The 19,745-nt window shown below is 38.5% G+C and overlaps 1 protein-coding gene across 12 annotated transcripts in view; it reads left to right on the forward strand.

The window, feature by feature from the left end:
• Positions 1–19,745, forward strand: part of ptprfa (protein tyrosine phosphatase receptor type Fa) — a 378,163-nt gene that overhangs the window by 105,259 nt on the left and 253,159 nt on the right. For all 12 annotated transcript variants that reach the window (XM_044360537.1, XM_044360536.1, XM_044360540.1 and 9 more), the window contains exon 2: positions 11,393–11,565. In XM_044360537.1, the coding sequence (XP_044216472.1) occupies positions 11,472–11,565 (94 nt within the window). In that variant the 5' untranslated portion in view covers positions 11,393–11,471. The remainder of the gene's footprint in view (positions 1–11,392; positions 11,566–19,745) is intronic.

Here is a 19,745-nt window from a genome sequence, read left to right on the forward strand (position 1 = left end):
GCATTGGCTGACTCAGTGGATGACGGGGGGTAGCCACCATGCCATACTCCTGCTCTCCTCCTGACAGGCCTGATGGTGATAGATGCCAACCCTCTTTCTCTGATAAAAGGGGGACGTGGCCCTACGTATGCCGTCTGTCTGGGGAAGATGAGGCTGTCATGTAAACCAGTGGTCTACACTGTGATTGAGCTTGTTCTGCACCAAAACAGGCTGCTGTGACCTTCCCTGTGAGATCTTAACAGCCCTGCTGTCCTTCAGCATCCTCAGGGGTCCTTGAAAGAGTCCTTTAAGTCTGCAAAATTAACTTTTTTAAAAATATTATATTATAAATGAGGTAGGAGAATGTGCACCTCTGATTACTCCAGTGATTTCTGATTCATATTGGTTGTTTCCTGTTGTGATTATGGCATGTCATAACTGCTTAGATCTATTAGAGACTCTTAATTAATGGAACTGTCAAAAAATTGACAGATGGCTTGATGAGATGACTTGACTGTAAGTGTAGTCAACAGATCCAGTAATCAATACAGTGACCCTCAGTGCTCCAGGAATGCACAGCAGTTATTGGTTTCCTTTTTACAGTCCAGACATCGAGGAGTCTGGAGACTTGTAAAAGCAGTTACAACATACAGTTTATGTAGATAATGTAGTCACATTATCTCACACAGAGTCACCCTCAGAACTTCACACTCAGCGTTGTAACTGATACTGTAAAAGCAGGAGTATAGCTGCTGCATATAACACCCATTTGTACCTTTCTGTAGTAACATTATAATCTTATATCTATGCATATGTTGAAGCTGCCATAAATTCGAACAACATGCAACTATATGGTTTCAGCAATAGCAGCATCCGTAGCAACCACCATAGCAACAATAGCAAGCCTGAAAAAATCTTTGGAATAACTGACAAACTAAACATCATATACATTCACTAAATGAAGATTATGAAAATAAAATGCACATTTCTTGCTAGAAATGTCATGAAAACATATTTTAATGCCAAAACTTAAAATAAAATTTAAAGTAAATATTGCATTTGCCACTGAGAAAAGGAACGTCAGACATTTTGTTCGTTTGAGCAGACAGAAACTTGACAGTCACGTGATGTGGACGAAGGCCAGTAGAAAAGAAAAGGCCAAAAAAATGTAGACATCTCACAATTTTAGAGCCGTTATTGTGAAACTAATATGTTTTGCATTGTGGACCAACACAGCTATTCTACATTATGACGTGAGACTGGGTTGTCATTTGAAAAGGAAGCAAGAGCAATTAAGAATGACATAAACACAGTACTGACATCACTCCTTAAATTACATGCAAGATTTGCAAATTTTGTATTTGTCAGATTGCCAGATGATTTTGCAAAATCCCACAGCTTTTGGAGACTGTAAAAACTGATAATGTTATAAGAAGAAAATATAAAATGAAAAAGTTAATGTAATAAGCCTATAATGTCATAAAAGCAGTGTAACCTTTTGTATTTTGTGCTGGTTATTGTATGAATATTTAATCAGCATGTTCTTTATAAGATTTGTTGTAAAAGCAAATTAAAAAGAAATTATTAAGTGCATTTTAGGTGTTTTGGTATGAATGTGTAATAAGCATTTCAACAAACACAAACACCCAAAACCTGAGACCTGGGTTCAGTACTCCCCAAACAGTTGGACTTCCTAGGCTTCCCACCCACGCACAGTGCCAGCTGAACTAAACCCAGGTCTCTGGAGTGCTGGGCCACATGTTACTGTTATTACCAAAATCAAAATATAAAACTAGTCACAACATGTATTGTTACATTATTTTTCTTCAAATGTGAAATGACCAAATTCTTGAATTGTTGCCAACTCCCACTCTAGACCAATCAGTAGGAGTTTTTTGTGCTGTGACAAAGGCGTGATCCCTCACCAGCTTCCCATCATACTGACAACCTTGATGGATCTGAGCCACAAGCACCATTACCTGTTTGGAGAGCAGATGTCTATGAGGTGACTGAGTGGTTTTTCCCTGCACGAATTAGTGTGTTTGTTACCATTACTTTAGTAAAGGAGCTGATATACTTGATTTTAACTAAAATGTAGAGACACCAGTGTCATTGTTCACATACTTGCTTGCGTAGTTCGTGTATACCAGTATATCCACTAGAGGTCAGATTAGGGCCTAATTATCCCTGGTTGACACTGTATCCTCCTTGTGAATGTCCACTTCTGCACAGAAACCATACTGACCCTGAGGAGGCTACTATATTGTTAATGATGAAATAAGGGCAGAAAAAGCTGTGGTGGGCTAAAGGTTAGAGAAGCAAGCTTGTGACTTGAAGGTCACCAGTTCAGGATAAATCTTGGTGGGGAAAGTGAAAAAGCAGGCACGTACCCTTCCCTCACTGTGGAGTGGCATGGAGACTCATATCAATTAGGCTTGTTGCTGGAAAGCTCTATGAGTTCAAAACTTTCTGCCATTGTTGCGATCAGAGTCTGCTGCTGACCTTTACTTTCTGATCATCTGTCATGTGCTGAATTGTGACTCCATGAGGACAGGTGAGGCAGCCATGATGCATGCATAATTAAAAACATATCAGTGGTCTAACTGTAGCTTTAGCTCAGGCTTACCTGATAAACTATCAGAAATTGCTTTACACTATAATGGTGGATGTACTTCTTAGCGCTGAAGCAGTTTAATTGACCAAAAATGAATCAAGAGCTATTTTAATAACTGATTAATCATTCAAATGTATTATTAAAAATGATTAATATATTATATTGAGTCTTTGGTCAGTTAAACTGCTTCAATGCTAAACTCTACCTGTCTGCACTAGATCTGCCTCATACTTTATCCTAACTCAGCATTCCTGCACTGCTCACAGAGAATTGATAAAAATATGAAAGCAATGCAGCCTCCCTACAAAACAAATATTTCTGCTTACGGTCGTCTGGAATTTAAAATCATTCAGCAGCAGGACATCATCTCTTTGCTGTTGTATGATATCACACTGAATTCTTTGGGATGTCTTAGCTTGTACCCTGCAGCTTCAAAACTGATGCTTGTGAGTAATGATAAATTGAGACTACGTAGCTGTGAGGCTTTGCTTTTATTAACTTAGTTGCACAGTAGACACAACTGTTTATTTATTTTTTTACCTTTAACCAAGTGTTTGAGCCATATTAGGATACATACTGTATATAGAGAACTTTTGTTGTCTCTGTTACTGTTAATGTAGTCAAACCGGGCATAAAACAAACAAAATACAAATGCATGATGAAAAACTACAACACAAAGAGAAAGCACTGCATTTGCACTCTTTTTAATGACAGGCTGTTACAGATTGACTTGACTGACTGGGCCATAATTGTCACTAATAACCAACTGCCTAACTTTTTTTTCCAGTATACTGAGGACACTGCGTGTCGCAATGCCAATACACTTATTTTATTCAATAACTGTTCTGTGGAAAGAGAGGTTCATGTAGGACCCCATCGCTCAAATAAGACACTGTTTGAGAAAATAGGCTTAAAATGTAACACCACTTATTGGGAGAGAAAGGGGATAAGGGTGTCCATCACAAAGAGCCAGTGGCGCACATATATTCAAAGCTGAGATGTATCAGTGCTAAAATTAAGTCCATGTTGTTGGACTTTAGACTTAATACAGTGTACCTTTACACATTTGTTAAGGGAACCTTTGAATTAATTCTCTTTTCACTGATTTCTGTCCTGCTTGTTTAATTTCCTGATGAATGATATAAGAAATTATAATGAAATGATTGGTGTGAACTTAATTTGTTTGAGGCAGCTTAAGCTGAACCCTTAGATCAAAGACAGTCTTGGTATCATATATCATATGATTAATACTATGTTATAAATTATGTATGTACTCAAGCTAGACTTCAGTGTTTTACCCTTAGAAGTTGATGACACACTACTGATGCAGAGAACATGGTACAACAGTCACAATAAACATGGTATTACCAGGAAGACACATGCTTTCTTTATATTTTTCCAGCTGAAATTTGAAGGTGAAAACTGAAAAAGTACATTTAGTGCTAGTTCAGTGTTAACAAGATGAGGCCTTGCACTTCCAAAGAACAAACAATCTCATACATGCAAATCATTGTTATTTTAAAATGAAACAACTACAGAATGTTTGGTGCAGTTGTATTTTGGTCTGTAATTGTAAGAATTCCCATGGTAATTGTCGGCTGGTAGTCTGTGCAGACAGAAATTGAAGGTTGAAGGTTCTTGAGACTTTTTTGCCCTGATTTTGCCTGTCAGGCAGTATTAAGGTATTTGTTTAGAGATAGTTCAATACAGGTGGAAGGTCAGAAATGCTCTGCTTATGATGGAATGTGTTTGAGCGGTACGAAGCCCGGGAGTAACCTCTGTCTGAAAAAACAAATTTAGGAGGAAGAAAGTCCTGCAGGCCCTAATATCTTTACAGAGAAGGTGGTTATATTGATTGCTTATTGGATGAGACATGAATTTTTTTGGTTTAGGAAAGGTAATATTTACTGTTGTGAAAGCAGTAGACACACATGCAAATGCATAGTGCAAGCCCTTTCCTTGTTATTTCTGTGCTTTGGGCAGTTTTATTCCTCAAAAAATGTTTTTCTTCGTTTTTTCTTTATTTGGGTAGTGTTACTGAGATTGAGATGGGAGCCCTAAGACAAACAGACAAGTAAAAAATACATTGAAATACCAGTACAGTTCAGTCAACCAGTCAGCAGCTACTGGGACAGTATAGAATGATGGTGTTAACTGGGTTTTAAAAACTAAACTAAGAGCAGAATGCACAAAAGGTACTTCAGACAGCCTGGGAGACTGTAGCATTTTAAGAAATACACTAAGCCGGGCAAACTCTCAACTCATATAATTCTTGTGAAATGTAACTTAAATGACTAGTTAACAAGGGATGCATGATCAAACATCAGTATGTTAAATTGTCATTTTTTTCAGTGGAGTTCAGTGCACTTAACATTACTAACTTGAAAAGCAGCGTCATTGTGGCTGCATTGTGCCATACCAAGTGCTGCCTGGTAAATGCTCTCCCTCTGGGTGGGGGGACCTCCCAGCTGCACAGCTGGTGCTGAACCCGCAGCTGCGGGTGGTGGCCTGTGTTGTCTGCTGCTGGCAACGTGTCTGTTGTCTCTACCCGTCCTTCCAGCCGTTGCTGAAGTAATTAATTAGTGAGTAATTCTCTGAGCACTAACATCGAATGAAAATGGCCTCATTCACCAGTAACAGCTGATTATCTGAAGTGAATCCCAGTTGTCTCTGATGAAAGTTTGTAAAACTACCTGGTGTAAAAATAATATGAGTACTATGAGTATATGCACTCTAATGTTCATGCTGTGTTGGGGGAGGGGTCACGCTAGTCAGCCCTCTACATCATAGAGCCATCAATTTAGGCCCGCCCAAAAAATCCTAAACAGAGATGGTAAAAAATTGTTAAATGGTCTAACTGCACAGTTAGTTCAGTACTACATAGTTCAGTCTTTTCACATGTTTTCAGTTATTTTCTAACATGTTTGAAAAGAAATCTCCCATTTTCCTTTACATGGACTTTAAAGTCCCCCTCCAGTGTATTTTGGCATTTTTAAGATATTTCATATTTTTCTCAGTCATTTTCTGACAATGTTGATTAACCACACTGTTTGTTAAATATTTTTTGACAAATAACTTCACTTTGCGCTCAAAGTTAAAAAATTTAAGTTGTTGCCGAAACAGAATGATGACGTATGACTATAGTCATATGTCATCCTCATAAAATCCTTTAATTTTTGTGAGCGTCACATAGGCTACTGATACAGTATCAGGGACCTGTGCTTCCAACTAAATATTTGCTGCAGATGTGCTGCAACAAGGGATTAATAAGGGATTAATTAAACACTCTCCAACCAAAATCGGCACAGAAAATAACATTTAAGGTGGTTTAAGTTGATTTATAAATGAATGTAGGTGATTCCCCCACTCTCCATTTGAGACAGAACGTTAACTGTTAAACAGGAAGTAACACTGGCTGGAGGTGGACTTTAAGCCCAATGGAAGACAGCACCCACAACTTCTACTAGATGTGTCCACTGCACATGCTGCCAAGGGAGTCTTTGAAAACATAAGTGATAGCCTCCTGGCTTCGTTTGAGGCCTGATGAGTTCTCTGTTCAGCTCAGCCTCTACTGTGCAGCTCTGTCTCCAGGGATGCTGGGAGATAAGTGAGAAAGAGTAACTCTCAAGATGTTTCTTCATCCTGGGGGAGTGGCATCATGCCAACCTCTCCAAGGTTATGCAGGGAGGAGATAGCAGCAGGTAGCTCTTCCATGGTGAAACTGCAGAGTCACCATGATGAAGCTAGGAGGAAGCAGAGAAGCAAACAGCGAGTGGTTACTGCCACCCAGGTACCAAAGCAAGTGGCACTGGCAGTTTGTTGGAGAGGGCAGCTGCTACTCTTGGACATGAACAGCTATTTCCTGCTGCTAAGTGAGTTGGTGACTATTGTGTTGATGTTAAGCTTTTTTAGCTATGTGCTTGTCATTTGCATTTTTAGATTTTAAAAAAGGGTCAATACCATCTTGTCTTATACCAGATATTAAAAAGACCTTACTGATTAGGGATTATTTGTTGTTTATCATCCACATATCAACAGAAATAGAATTTCAAGTTATAGTTACATAAGGGGCAAATTCTATCTCTGTTGCCATAAGAACCATAAAACAGTTGATCAACTCAATGTGTTTTCAATGATTCGTCCTGTGTTATTAGTAACAGGTCATGATAGCACTTATTGATTACAGAACTTTCACTTACAAAAGAAGATTTTTTAAAACTTTCGCAATTCAGTTTGCATGTAATTTTATACATATAGATGTAAACACAAAGATAGGCTAAATAGATTGCATTTGTATTAGTCAAAAGTTTAGCTGGATGTGGCTTGTTAAAAACTTGAGAAGGGAATATCTCTGTACTTCTGCCAGGCTGCTCAGTGAGCCTGGATCACAGAAGCCTATCACAGCACTTCTCCACATATTGCTTTGGATCACATTTCAACTAAGAAATATAAGAAAGATGTACATACTGTAGCTTTAAGGTAATTAATTACACCTGTACTGCGTTTTCTACTGTGACATTAACATTTCTGGTGTGAAAAAGGTCTGTAACTGGCAGTTACGGCTGACTCATCAAACATCAGGTATGTTATGGTCATTTTGTACTTGAAAACTTTATTTTCACTTAAAAGGTGGAAACCATTTCTGTCAGATTTGAATAATGTCAAATCGATTTTAGTCCCACTACATTTGAGTTAGCGCAGTTAGCTACACTGAGGACTGAAAAACTGCCAAATTCCGACTTGTGTCAGTTTGAGACAAACCCCATGCATACATGCTAAAACACTGCAGTGCTACAATGTAAAAAGTAACCAACCCTGACAGAATGTAACTCTCATGAACCACCACTCTGGGTGAGTTAAGAAGTTTGAGGCACTGTAGAATGGATGTATTGTGATTTGTGAGATGGGTGAGCGCACATGAAAGTGTTGTCACAGCCGTCAGGGTTCCTGTCTCTCTACAGTACCGTTGGCAGACAACAGTACTGGTTCGGAGAAATGCTGTTGGTCCAGGAAGACTGTGAAAATCCAGCACTTAGTCTCCTCCCTGCCTTCCTTTCACAGCACACCTAATGACACGTCAAACATCTTGGAAATCATCCCCAAACTTCCTCTGAACCCTCTCTGTGAGACTTTCTCTAATTGTTCAACTTTCAGACTGAGCAGCGGAAGTGTGTTTTCAGTCACACTGTGAGGAAAAATTCAAAGCTTTTATGATGTGTGTGTGTGTGTTCACAAAATAAAGTTTTTAACTGTCAAGTACATTTAACATACAGTATAGTGAAAGGCAAATAAACACAGTAGAAATGAGTGGCGTTGGACGAATGTGCCCGGCGTGCATCTGCATGGATGGTACCAATCGACGGGATTCACGTTGGTGTTGATTTCATTTGAGGAATGAGGGGAAAGCTGTGTCTCTTTAATTTGCTTGTGTGCTGAGGCAGAGGAGAGTTGTATCTATCACTCTGATCGCTGGTTTCACATCTTAGCGTATAATCTGTCTTGATGTACAATCAGTGAAGTTGTGAGCATTTCAGTAATCACATGGAATCAGTAGAAACTGTGTTAGGGATAATCCACAGCAAGCCACTGCTTATTGTAAAATCAGCTGGCAAGTTCACCTGTGGAGTGCATTATTTTTCTTAACTACAGGGCTGGAGTGTGTTAATCCTCTTAGACCTGCTTAAGAATTATTAATTCATATTTTGGGTGAATTCTGTTGGGGTGTACCTGTAGCTGAGCAGTGTAAGACACGTACATAAAGATAATGTCCCAGGTTCCATTGGGGACCTTTTGTTGGATGTCATCCCCAGTTTATCCTTACTGTTAAATGTCAACTAAAGGCAAAGTATAAATAATGGCCAGCTCTAACTCAGGTGGTGGTTCAGTCCTTTTCTCCTACTGACCATATGTCAAAATGTCCTGATAGAGACATATACGCAATGGCACTTTGGAAGCAAGCCCAAATTTCTCCCAATTTATGTGTGAGGAAGAAATGTGAAGTTGGTCTTTTAAACCAAAACTGTGAGTTGAAAGAGGCTGAAATTGATTGATTATTCTCTGCTACAAGTGATGTAGACCTGTGGTGGTCCTGTGATAAATGTTTTATATAAAAACATAGTGTAGTGTAGCGTCATAGTCTATAACATAAAAAATATTGCCAAGTTATTGTTATTGGTCAGTTCCAGCTGATATGCTTTCCAGCTACACCAGAGCCATGTGGTTATATCAAAATAATGCACACCCTCCACCCAATCAGAATCCAGTGTTCTCCATGGCATTTATATGAATGTAACTATCCTGCAGTACTCCTGGAATGTTAGCACATGATTGGTAAAAATGACAAATAATAGCAGATCAGTATCTGTACAGTTGAAAGATATAACTGATTACATGCTTTAGTTTTCTACTCCTTAAGGGAAGGTTCACAACTTCTTAAGTCTGTCTTAAAACAACAATGACATGTTTTTCTTCATTCCTCCTGTTAATGCTGACCATTAGAAGATCTCTTCATAATGCACTTACAATGTAAGTGATGGAGGATAAAATCCACAGTCCTCCTTCTGTGCAAAAATGGATTTAAAAGTTTATCTGAAGCTAATATGAAGCTTCAGCGTCCAAATGAGTCAAATCAAGTAGATATCTTTCAACGTTAGTCTTTTTAGTGCCAAAGTTCCTCTTTTTGTTACTATACTTCCACCACAGCTCAACAGGGAAACACTGTCTGAGGATCATTCTGTGACTGCAGTCTAGTTATGAATGGATCATTTGCAGTAGAACAAGTATTCCAAGTCATCCCAAATCAAGCAAAGAGTCAATCTGTGAAAGAGGTGGACCATTAGTTGTTCAAGCCTTGCTTTGGATCAACTTCAACTACATGCTTACACTAGGAAGACTTGGCAGTGTCACTGGTTTAGTAGTTCTTGTTTGGCTCAGGCTGATGTAGACAAATGGAAAGAAAATGAGAGCCGGGTACTTTTTGTCACTGCAGGTGCACTCCATTTCTGTTCTGAGTTCCATGTTCTAAGAGATATTACTGTGGCTGGAAATGACTAGGAAAGGAAATGTGTAATATACTTTATAATCTTGTCATGTTCTTGTCTCAGTAATCAGGTCCACACATGGAGATTTTAGTGCCAGTGTGGGTGAGACTGTCAGTTAATAAGTCAGTTCAGGTAATGGGTTTAGCGCATTACTCATTTTGCATGCTGTGTCCAAGTCATGTAATTCTTTCAGACCTGGATGATGCTGTTTCATCCTCTTGGCTCACAGTCCTCCCTGTTGAGCTCTTGGGACTGTCCACATGCTCATGTGGTTGTAGGGAACCAACATGCTTAAGCAGAAACACTGATGCTCATATTCACGGTTCAGAAGAACAGCTCTGATGTTGATTGAACCCTTTCCATTGATAAATATGTGTTAGCTGCCCAGTTTCATACTCATGTCTGGCATTTGGTCAGGCCATGCATCTTATGTATTGGCAGTCTAAACCCAGGCTGTGTTTTCGTCAAATTAAAGACTAAAACCATGTTTGGGTCAGTGTTCATATTCATATCCTTATAAGTACCAATACAGCAATATAAAAATACTCCATCAAAAGTAAAAGTGCTGCATGAAAAATCCTACTACAGTAAAAGTACATAAGTATTATGAGCTTGATGTAGTTAAAGTATTTCAGTAAAAGTAGTGGTTTGGTGCCTCTGACTGATATATTATTATATATGACATCATTAGATTATTAATAGTGAAGCATCAGTGTTAGAGCAGCATGTTACTGTTGTAGCTGCTCAAGGTGGAGCTAGTTTCAACTACTTCTTCTTCTTCTATACAGTTAGCTAGTTTAGTCCAGTGATTCCCAACCTAGGGGTCAGGCCCCTCCAAAGGGTCAGCAGATAAATCTGATATACAAATCTGTTTTCAGTTTTTGGACTTTTTCTCTAATCTTTGATTTTTGCTGAAATATTGGATCATTTGAACATTTATTTAAATGAAAGCATGTGAGAAGTTTAGAGGGAAAAATCACTATTTGGTGGAGCTGTTAACAACTCATAGACATGTGAAATGTGACCCCGACTACACATTGCTTTCAAAAGCCAAAAAGGTTGGAAACCACTGGTTTCATCTTTAACAATGTGTTGTATTTTAAAAGCTTGTTATATTATCCATTGTGTCAAATCTTCATCTGAAAAGTAACTAAAGCTGTCAAATAAATGTAGTGGAGTAGAAAGTACAATATTTCCCTCTGAAATGTAGTGGAGTGGAAATGTTAAGTAGCATCAAATGGAAATACTCAAGTGAAGTAGAAGTACCTCAAAATTGTCCTGAAGTACAGTATTTGAGTAAATGTATATAGTATTTTTCCACCACTGGTTTGAGTGCAGTAAAAGTGTTCACTAAGCATCCAGTTAGCAACAATAAGACATATTCATACTCATATCCATGTTTGATCATCTAACTGCTTGTGTTTGTTGACCTGTCTGACTTCCTTCTAGCAATGCTGCTGTGTTCTCAGATCCAAGATCTTATTCTCAGGAATAATAGACAAAACTACAAAAATAAGTTGTAGCAAACCATTATTATCCTTTGAAGTTATATAAAGAACCTTGCTGATTTCTCCTGTTCATTCAAAGTCAATTAGAATTTCATTTTTATTTATCAGTACCAGCCAGATGTTCAGAATAGCAAGTGAATAAAAGCTTTCAATATCTGGTTAAAAGGTTGAAATACAGACTTCACAGGACCACACACCCTGAGCTATACAGAACCTTGATCTTTAACATCAATTATCTTGTCTCCTTGCAGGTGTCACTCTATGATTGTGTGAGGCCATAACCAATCAGCAGCAGTGTCAGGACCAGAGGAGAGCACCAACAGTCAGAATATGGACCTTAGATTCAAACGGCTGTCCCCTCTCACCAGAGGAGCTCTTCATCTCCTGCTGCTGACTAGACTGGTGCTGCCTTCTCACACAGAAAGTAAGTACTATTATCCACACAGCTCTGAGCTCTGCCCACATTTTTACAGGCCGGTAATCCACTGGCTAACATTCGGACATTGTTAAGTGACTATAAAAAAGCACTGCTGTTAGCTGAAAAAATGTACATATAAGTCAACTTTAAGATGAATTACTGTTTACCTATTACAAGAGCATCACCAAACAACAATATAGCTTTCCTCTATCTTCTCCTGCTCTACAATTTACATTATATTTTGAAGGTTTATAGAGGTATTTGTTGAGCCAAAAGTACACATTTTTATCTGAAAGGTATACACAGTTATCTTGTGCTTCTCACTGGTTTGGACTGTTCAGCAGACTGGTGCTTGGTGTTAATCTGTGTTGCTCCACAGGAGTCTCATACAGACAACAGCCCCTCATCACACTGTTGTTTCAATGCATTGTCACCCAATCTTTGTACTGTTTCACAAGGCACATTACATTTCCCTGAAGTGCTGATGAATGTTTTATATTGGACTAAATAATCACATTTAGCTGTGGGAGTTTGTATTACCTCAACATTATACAACTAGGATGTATAGACACTCCTGTCACTTTTCCTATAGTAGTTAATCATACATAAAAACTGTAAATGAATATTTTTTCACATATTGTATCAGCTATTTCAAGCACAATAAGCACCAAATATAGGCACGCACAGATGGGTGACAAATTAAAGGAAAAACTGGTACAGGCCTGAATGCTTAACCCCCACAGTGAGGGGATCTGGTGGCTCTGTTATGTTTTGGGGAGTATGAAAATGATATGAATCATATGTTATGGCCTTCACAGTCACCAGATCTCAACTCAATGAAACACCAACGGGAGATTTTGGACTGAAGTGTTAGACAGTGCTCTCCACCACCAAAACACCAAATGAGGGAATATCTTCACATCATTTTCATACTCATCAAAGCATTCAGTGACCCCTCATTTCCTGTGAATTGGGGCATTGTCATCTTGGAAGAGATTACTCCCATCAGGATAGAAATGTTTCATCATAGGATAAAGGTGATGACTCAGAACAACTTTGTATTGATTTGCAGTGATCCGTCCCTCTAAGGGGACAAGTGGACCCAAACTATGCCAGCAAAATGCTCCCCAGAGCATAACAGAGCCACCAGATCCCCTAATTGTAGGGGTCAAGCATTCAGAGCTGTACCAGTTTTTCCTTTAATTTGTCACTCGTCTGTATATATCCAAATATATCTGCACTCATGATAACCCAAGCCTTGGAATCAGACTGAATTGTTGCTTGGTTTCACTTCACCATTTTTGTGTCTATATTTCTGTTGCTATTTTTCATGGCTGTAGCTACGTAGCTAGCTATGTAGGAAGATAACATACCCTTTTTTAGTCCTGCCTACAAAATTGGTCAACTGTTTTTTCTGTTTTTTCAATGTGCTCGGATCGTTTGGAATCACTGCCCAAATTGGAGGTGTGGGTGGTGATTGAGAGGTCTGGAACCAGACTACTCCAAATCAGAGCTGCCAAGTTTTGACTTCAGCTTGGCATAAGATTTGTTCCCAGTCTGGACCTTGTCTGTTGCGCTGTCAGTGTCCTCTTTTCGTGCCGCAACGTTATCAGTTATGAATTTGTTTTTCATTGTGTGAGAAAATGGATTTGTGGTGTGAGAGCGTGTGAAAAGTGTCAGTTGCGTAAGTCTCATCATCAAAAACCTCATTCACATTGACATTTGAAATAACACAACAGGATTTCTATTTTTAGTGGCCTTTAACCAACACTATTGCTGAAGACTGTTGTGTTTTATATTTAACCATCTTGACAGGCTGCAACCAGTTGAGGGGTGAGCTGCTATATGAGAATGAACCAACAAGTCCTCCAAACTACATGACAAAATATATTGTTTGTCACTGCCTTCCAAACTGACCCATACCCACCCACCCTATTTCTGATCTGACACCCCTATCAGCAGGGCTCCTTCCAAAGCTGTTATAAGTCACCGTTAGAAAATTGATTTATATGACTATCTTCTGATCTGCCACCTCTATGGTTAAGATTTGGTTAGGTTTAAGGAGAAGAAATACTTGAGTTAGGGTAAACTAAAGCAAGACAATGGAAAATGAATAGCGTTCTCTTGGGTCTAAGTCACACACTGTGTTGACCCAACCATCCAACCCGAACTGACCTTGTTCCTGATAGACATTCACGTCTGCTAGGGGTCCTGTAAGTGCAATTTTTACAGCATTTAAGCTTACAGTTGAATAGTTGGAAAGATGCCATTAAAAGAGAATGTTCATGGAAATCATGGACAAGGAAAAAATAAAGGTTCAAATTCATTCAACAAGTGCAAGTTTTTTTTATTTTTTTTATTTTGGTTATTGGTTTTTTGCTTTTGGAATGCACATAGTAAAGCCCAGCAACATGTTTCTCCTTAACTCTAAACCTCATGCGCCTGTTTTGGCGCTGCCCACCCATAATACAATCCATATCAGTAATGCAATACATATATTCAATACAAATATACCAAAATGCCCCAATTGGTTGTTTGATTTTTGGCCAAAAAACATCTCATCATGACTGCTCTATTAGCTAAAAATATTGGATACATTACAGTGTAAATACAGTCCAAGTTTGGTTGTAACTGCTAATATGTCTGTCTGTAGAGTAACGTAATTCATCCAAATGAACAAGTTAAACACTAACAAGAGCACCAACATGCAGCTCCCATTATGAGCACTGACTCAGATCTGGGGGTCATGGCTGGGTTTGGAGACTGAAACATTCTCTGCATTCATTGACCAGACCCTGGCTAATGCAATGATAATTCTTTTCTTCTCCCATGAGAATCCTTATGAACCAAGTCAACTATATGTAATGAGCACAACATCAAATTTTGGAAGGGCATAGGGTGTAGAGGTGGTGGAAAGGTTGAGAAGGAACATTAAGAAAATGTAATTTTCTATTAGTCTGGACAGAGAGGGAAATGAGTTAGACATAATATACAATCTACAGCAGCTATGACAAAAATTTAAACTAGAAGAACTGTATGACAACACAAGAAGTGACCTCTATAGAAGGTTAATGTTTGTGATGTGTTCACCGTCTCTGACAACCCTGACCACTTTTATTCATAGATAACGTCTGCTCAGGACAGCATGATCAGCTTCAATGTAAGTCACCTGCATCACTGTAGTTTACCAGACAGCCAGGGTTTAACTTCATATCTGTGTTTTCAGATGGTTGGTCCACTCAGAACATGATTTATCATCCCATTCAAGCCAATGAGTAAATTATAAAATTGCTAAAAGACTAAAGGCAGTGCAAGGTTGATTACACTCCATAATACTTGTGTTGGTCAGAATAAAAAACATACAGATTTTGCTATTATTAGAGCTTTGAAGGAAAACTATGGTTTTATTTTCAGGCCTACAGTTCTAGCATTAAACGTGGACCCGTTTTTGCAATGTTGCTGTGTTACTAGATCTATTTTTGTGAGTAAAGTAATATTATAAGAAATAATGGGCAGAGCTATAAATAATAAGTTTTTTCCTGATGTTGGTGCAAGAAAAAAGTTCATGAGGTAAAAGAAAGAAAACCAAAAGGATTCTTCCCTTTGGGCACCTGAATGTGCTCATCAAAATTGGCAGCCGGCCTTTTTGCACCCCCACACTGAGTTGTCCTCAAAGAACTCGTACTGACTTTTTTACCTTTCTGAAACAGATTATCTGGCAATCCATGTGCACTTAATGCAGTGATTGGCCAGGGGTGAAGCAGGCAGGATTTGAACTTCTCTCTCTTTTTTGATCCTTTTCACAACTACTCTTCCTGTGCGCATACAACACCATGAAGGTCTTTGAGGAGAGACTGTCAGAAAGTCTGCACTGTTTTTTTGCACGATGCATTGCCAACCCACCTTCGGAGTGGAACACTTTTGCCTTAAGACGTGGTCAGACGACATGTAGGAACTAGTTTGTTTGAGTTTACTGAAACCCTCATCCCTCTGTGTGTAATAGAGACATGTGTTTGATGGTTAGAGGATGGTTGTTCTATCATAGATTTGCAGAACTCACTGCTCAAGGACTCATAATTCACTGTACACTAATTTTTGATAAGACAGGAGTTATAGATGTCTTCATAGATTGTTGGGCACTGAAGACATTCAGGCAGCAAGAAAGTACAACAAGATTGAATGTCTGGTTTTAACTGCATATAGGGATAATGTACAGTAATCAGTATAGTAGCACAAGTCCCTTTAAAAAAAAATCCAATAAAATGTAAGAATAACCTGAACAATGTAAGACAAGAAGCAGAGCAGGAAATGGAAATGGCATCACCTGCTTTGCATGTATGTGCTTTTATTTGCTGATGTCAGGATTTAATTTTACTGTGTACGACCTGAATGCCCCAGAGTGAAGTAACCTAACTCCCAGCTGTACTGTTAGCTCACAGAACAGGAAATGAAATATAGATCTAATAAACCTGAGCTGAGCTCTTTGTGACAATATGACAGGTAGATGCTTGTAGTATGTTTGTGTATGGGCATCTGTCCTTTTATGTGATTACAATATTTTCATTTACAACGAAGCACAATCACTGCATTATGTATTAATTATTTTCTTATCAACAGAAAAGCACAAATGCACAAATGTGTGTAGCCTATTTGTGTATATGTGTGTATGTGTGTGTTATAGTAAAGACATAACCAGCAGGTTTACACTTCAGCTCTAACAGCAGTGCTTTGAGAACACTGTGCTGATGCATGTTGGGAGCAGTTGTCAGTATGTAGACCAGGCAGGGGCAGGACGACGATGCCTTTGGCCTCAGAGGTGGAGGAGGAGGTCCTCAGAGGACAATGTTTCTGATCAACAGGTTCATTATCGGGGATAGCTGCTTTATGGCTGCAATGAGCACATTGTGTAATTTCCCTCTATAATTTAGTAGATAGGAATCCATCAGCAGAGCTGTATCAGCAATTACCTTCCACTCTGAGCACTCTGCATTCTGGAGACAATGGGGTTTAGGATTTTTTTAATCACAGTTGAGATGGTCTCAGATTCTTCATAAAAATCATTTAACCCTTTGAACTCAACTGACACAATCTGTTCCAAAAATTGCATCTCTTTTTCACAGATATATAAACACATACAGCATTTATGTGTTATATGACTGTGTATTTATGTCAGATTCAGATTCTAACTTGACAGGAACTACTAATGCAGCATGACGCCAAAATGTAAAGAAAGATATCTGAGTGAAGATCATTCTTGGCTGAGGAAATATAGCTTGACAAAAAATCCTTTTTGTCAAGGTCCTCTTACAAGCTATTGGCAACATTCCTGTTTACATCAATTAAAGCATACTGACCCTAGTCAGAAAACTCAGAAAGAACAAATTACAGCATTTCCCACTACAAGTGAGAAACACATTAGCAGTGACACAGTCCATGAAAATGTACTTATTTTTCCATGTTGAAAATGTATTCACGTACAGGCAAAAAAAATGAAACAGTTTCAAAGTCTTTTCTCAAAAACTGCGCTAGAACATATCTGATACCCTAAACAATGGGATTTCTGAGGAGCCTAACTCAAAATAACAATACGTGACTTGGCTAGCTAAGACAATTAATGACTATGCCATGAGTTTGTAAAATAGAAAGATTAGTGAAAATAGCTGTGCAAAAGGGAAAATAGTGAAAAATCTGTAGTGATACACTCTTGCTTCTGCTATGTTTTTATGCTCAGATGGCAGGCATTTTCTGGTGGTTTTCATGGCCATCATTTTGTGTTTGAGGTGACATTTGTGCCTCTGTGTTATTCAGTCTTGTCAATCATACAACATAATGGTTGTGAATGAAATGTATGAATTGAAATTCTGATTTAAATACAATTAATAATGTATCATTGAAATATTCTTTACATGCATTGATGAAAATGACCTATTTCAATGTAAAAAGCATGTGACATTAAGTCTGTGTGAGCTGGTTGCATGTCAAATGCCAGATCTCCACAGGGAAGTTGCTCTCTGTCAGAGGGAGTGCTTTACAGTTATCATCATTCTCACCTCATCATGCTGTAGAGAACAGCTCATAAATACATGAGTTCACTTGGTAGAAAAATCTGAGTTAATTTTGGAAAGTTTAAAAAAAAAAAAAAGAAAACAAACCAAATTTCCAAATATTTTAGAAATATTAAATTTGCATACAAACAGACAGGCTGAACACAACTGATGTAAATGTTGCATCCAGCTATGGTTTCAAAATATCTTTGGGTGGGTTTTTTCTTTCATTTTTTAGCCTGAAGCACTCTGGTTGCACCCTCTGGCCTGACAGTTTACTCAGTTTCTTGGACCTGATGGCACATTAAAACATAACAGTCTTGCTATATGAAGAAATTCAACAATAGCCAGCAGCTAGCTAACTCCAGCTCCTGCTAACAGTTATGTATGCTCACACACAAAAGTTTCCAACTCACCAAAAGGAACCAATTTAGCTCTAAGCCAATCAACTGTCTGAGTAAATAAATCCACGGCCAAATAATTATTAAAAATGCCTCACTGCTTTGCTTTGAGATGACTATGACAACCTGTTAAATCTTCCAAGGTTGTAACCACAATGCAAATCTCTTTTCAGTCATAATTTAATAAAACTGGGAGCAGAACACAAAAGTGGGGGGGGGGGGGGGGGGGGGTTACAGTTGGTATATGTTTATGTCAGTAGGTAAGAAAAAATGAAATAATCCTGACGCACAGTCTCTTTGCCTCAAAATATGGAAATGTGTCTGTAATACCCAGAAACTCAGTCAAGAGACTACTATGATAAAGGTGAAAAGGTACCAATTCTATTTGGACCATGTCCATCCTCAATAGCTGTGTCCTCTCAATGGCTATACAGGGTAGAGCCCTGAATTTTCAGTGATGCTATATGTAATTCAGTCCACCCAAGAGAAGGCAGTGTAGAAAGGAAATTGATGCATCTATCTCCATATCATCTTACATCACAAATGTTCGTCAATACTGTTTCCAGTAAGTCGTCAGGGCCTTGGAGCTGTGTGGAGAGCATAGTTGGTTAGAATTCATCTGATTCTCTAATGCTGACTCAGTCTACATGGTATTTTGTGTTTTTGAGATGGTCACTGTGTCACATTAGACAATGATGAAGTCCTACATTTTTATTCTGTGACTTTGCTGGGCTGAGTTGAGACACAGCAGACCTTACATTTAAACCTGGTTTTAATAAGCACTCTTATGATCTTGATTTTACCCACATTGTTGACAAGTTCGCCAACCCCGCCTAGCTAATTTCCAATCACAAACATTCCCAGGTCAAGGGAAGCAATGCCTTTGATGGGCGTCATTCATTTTTTGTGGGGGAGTAGCTACAGGTACTTCTTGTACCTTTTGCCAGGCTTGCTTAAGCTAGCAGGAAGAGGTAGAATTAGGTAACCTTTCAACTTGCTGGATGGATTTTTAGTCTTAAGAATGTGGTCGTGTTGTACAGATTGCTTTTATACTCAGATGAGATCCAATCACCATGTGAGTCAGACCACCTCCAGGTGTGGTCTGGCTGATCTGATCATTCACTTGCATTTTTCCTTGTCCAGATAGGATATCCAGATGCAGATTGCATGTTAATGTAATTCTTATGCTGGATGCTTTCATTACCACCACTCCATGCCTGTTGGGTCTGACCGTTATCGATATTCTTTTATTCTGATCCTGAACTCACTAGTGTAAGTAAGATTTGCTCACTATCCTGCTGCTCTGCTCTAACATCTTCTTGGCAAAAACAGTGCTTTCAGAAATGCTAGATCTTCAAAATAATTAAATTTTCATTTTAATTTTCTCCCTTTTGAAGACTGGCATACATCCATTTTTGAAAGTAAGAATAAAATACATTTTCAGAAAATGTTATCAATTCTTTGATGTGTTCTCATTTTCAGTATGGAAGGAATACATGAGACTACTTAGCCTAATGACTAGATTTTAAAATTCTAGTCACCTCCATGTTGGCTAGTGTGGTAAGAATTTACATAAAGCTGATTTAAATACAGAGAGCTCCTTCAAGATGCCAAGACGGTTGGTTGTTGTTGTTATCAAGGACCTAAAATAATGCAAAATCATAAAAATAGGTTGACTGCATGACTCATTTATATTACTATAAAAGAACATTTTGATGTGATCAGTGGCTGCATTTGCTGT

Source organism: Thunnus albacares, chromosome 9, assembly GCF_914725855.1.
Source record: "Thunnus albacares chromosome 9, fThuAlb1.1, whole genome shotgun sequence".
NCBI classification, from domain to species: domain Eukaryota; kingdom Metazoa; phylum Chordata; class Actinopteri; order Scombriformes; family Scombridae; genus Thunnus; species Thunnus albacares.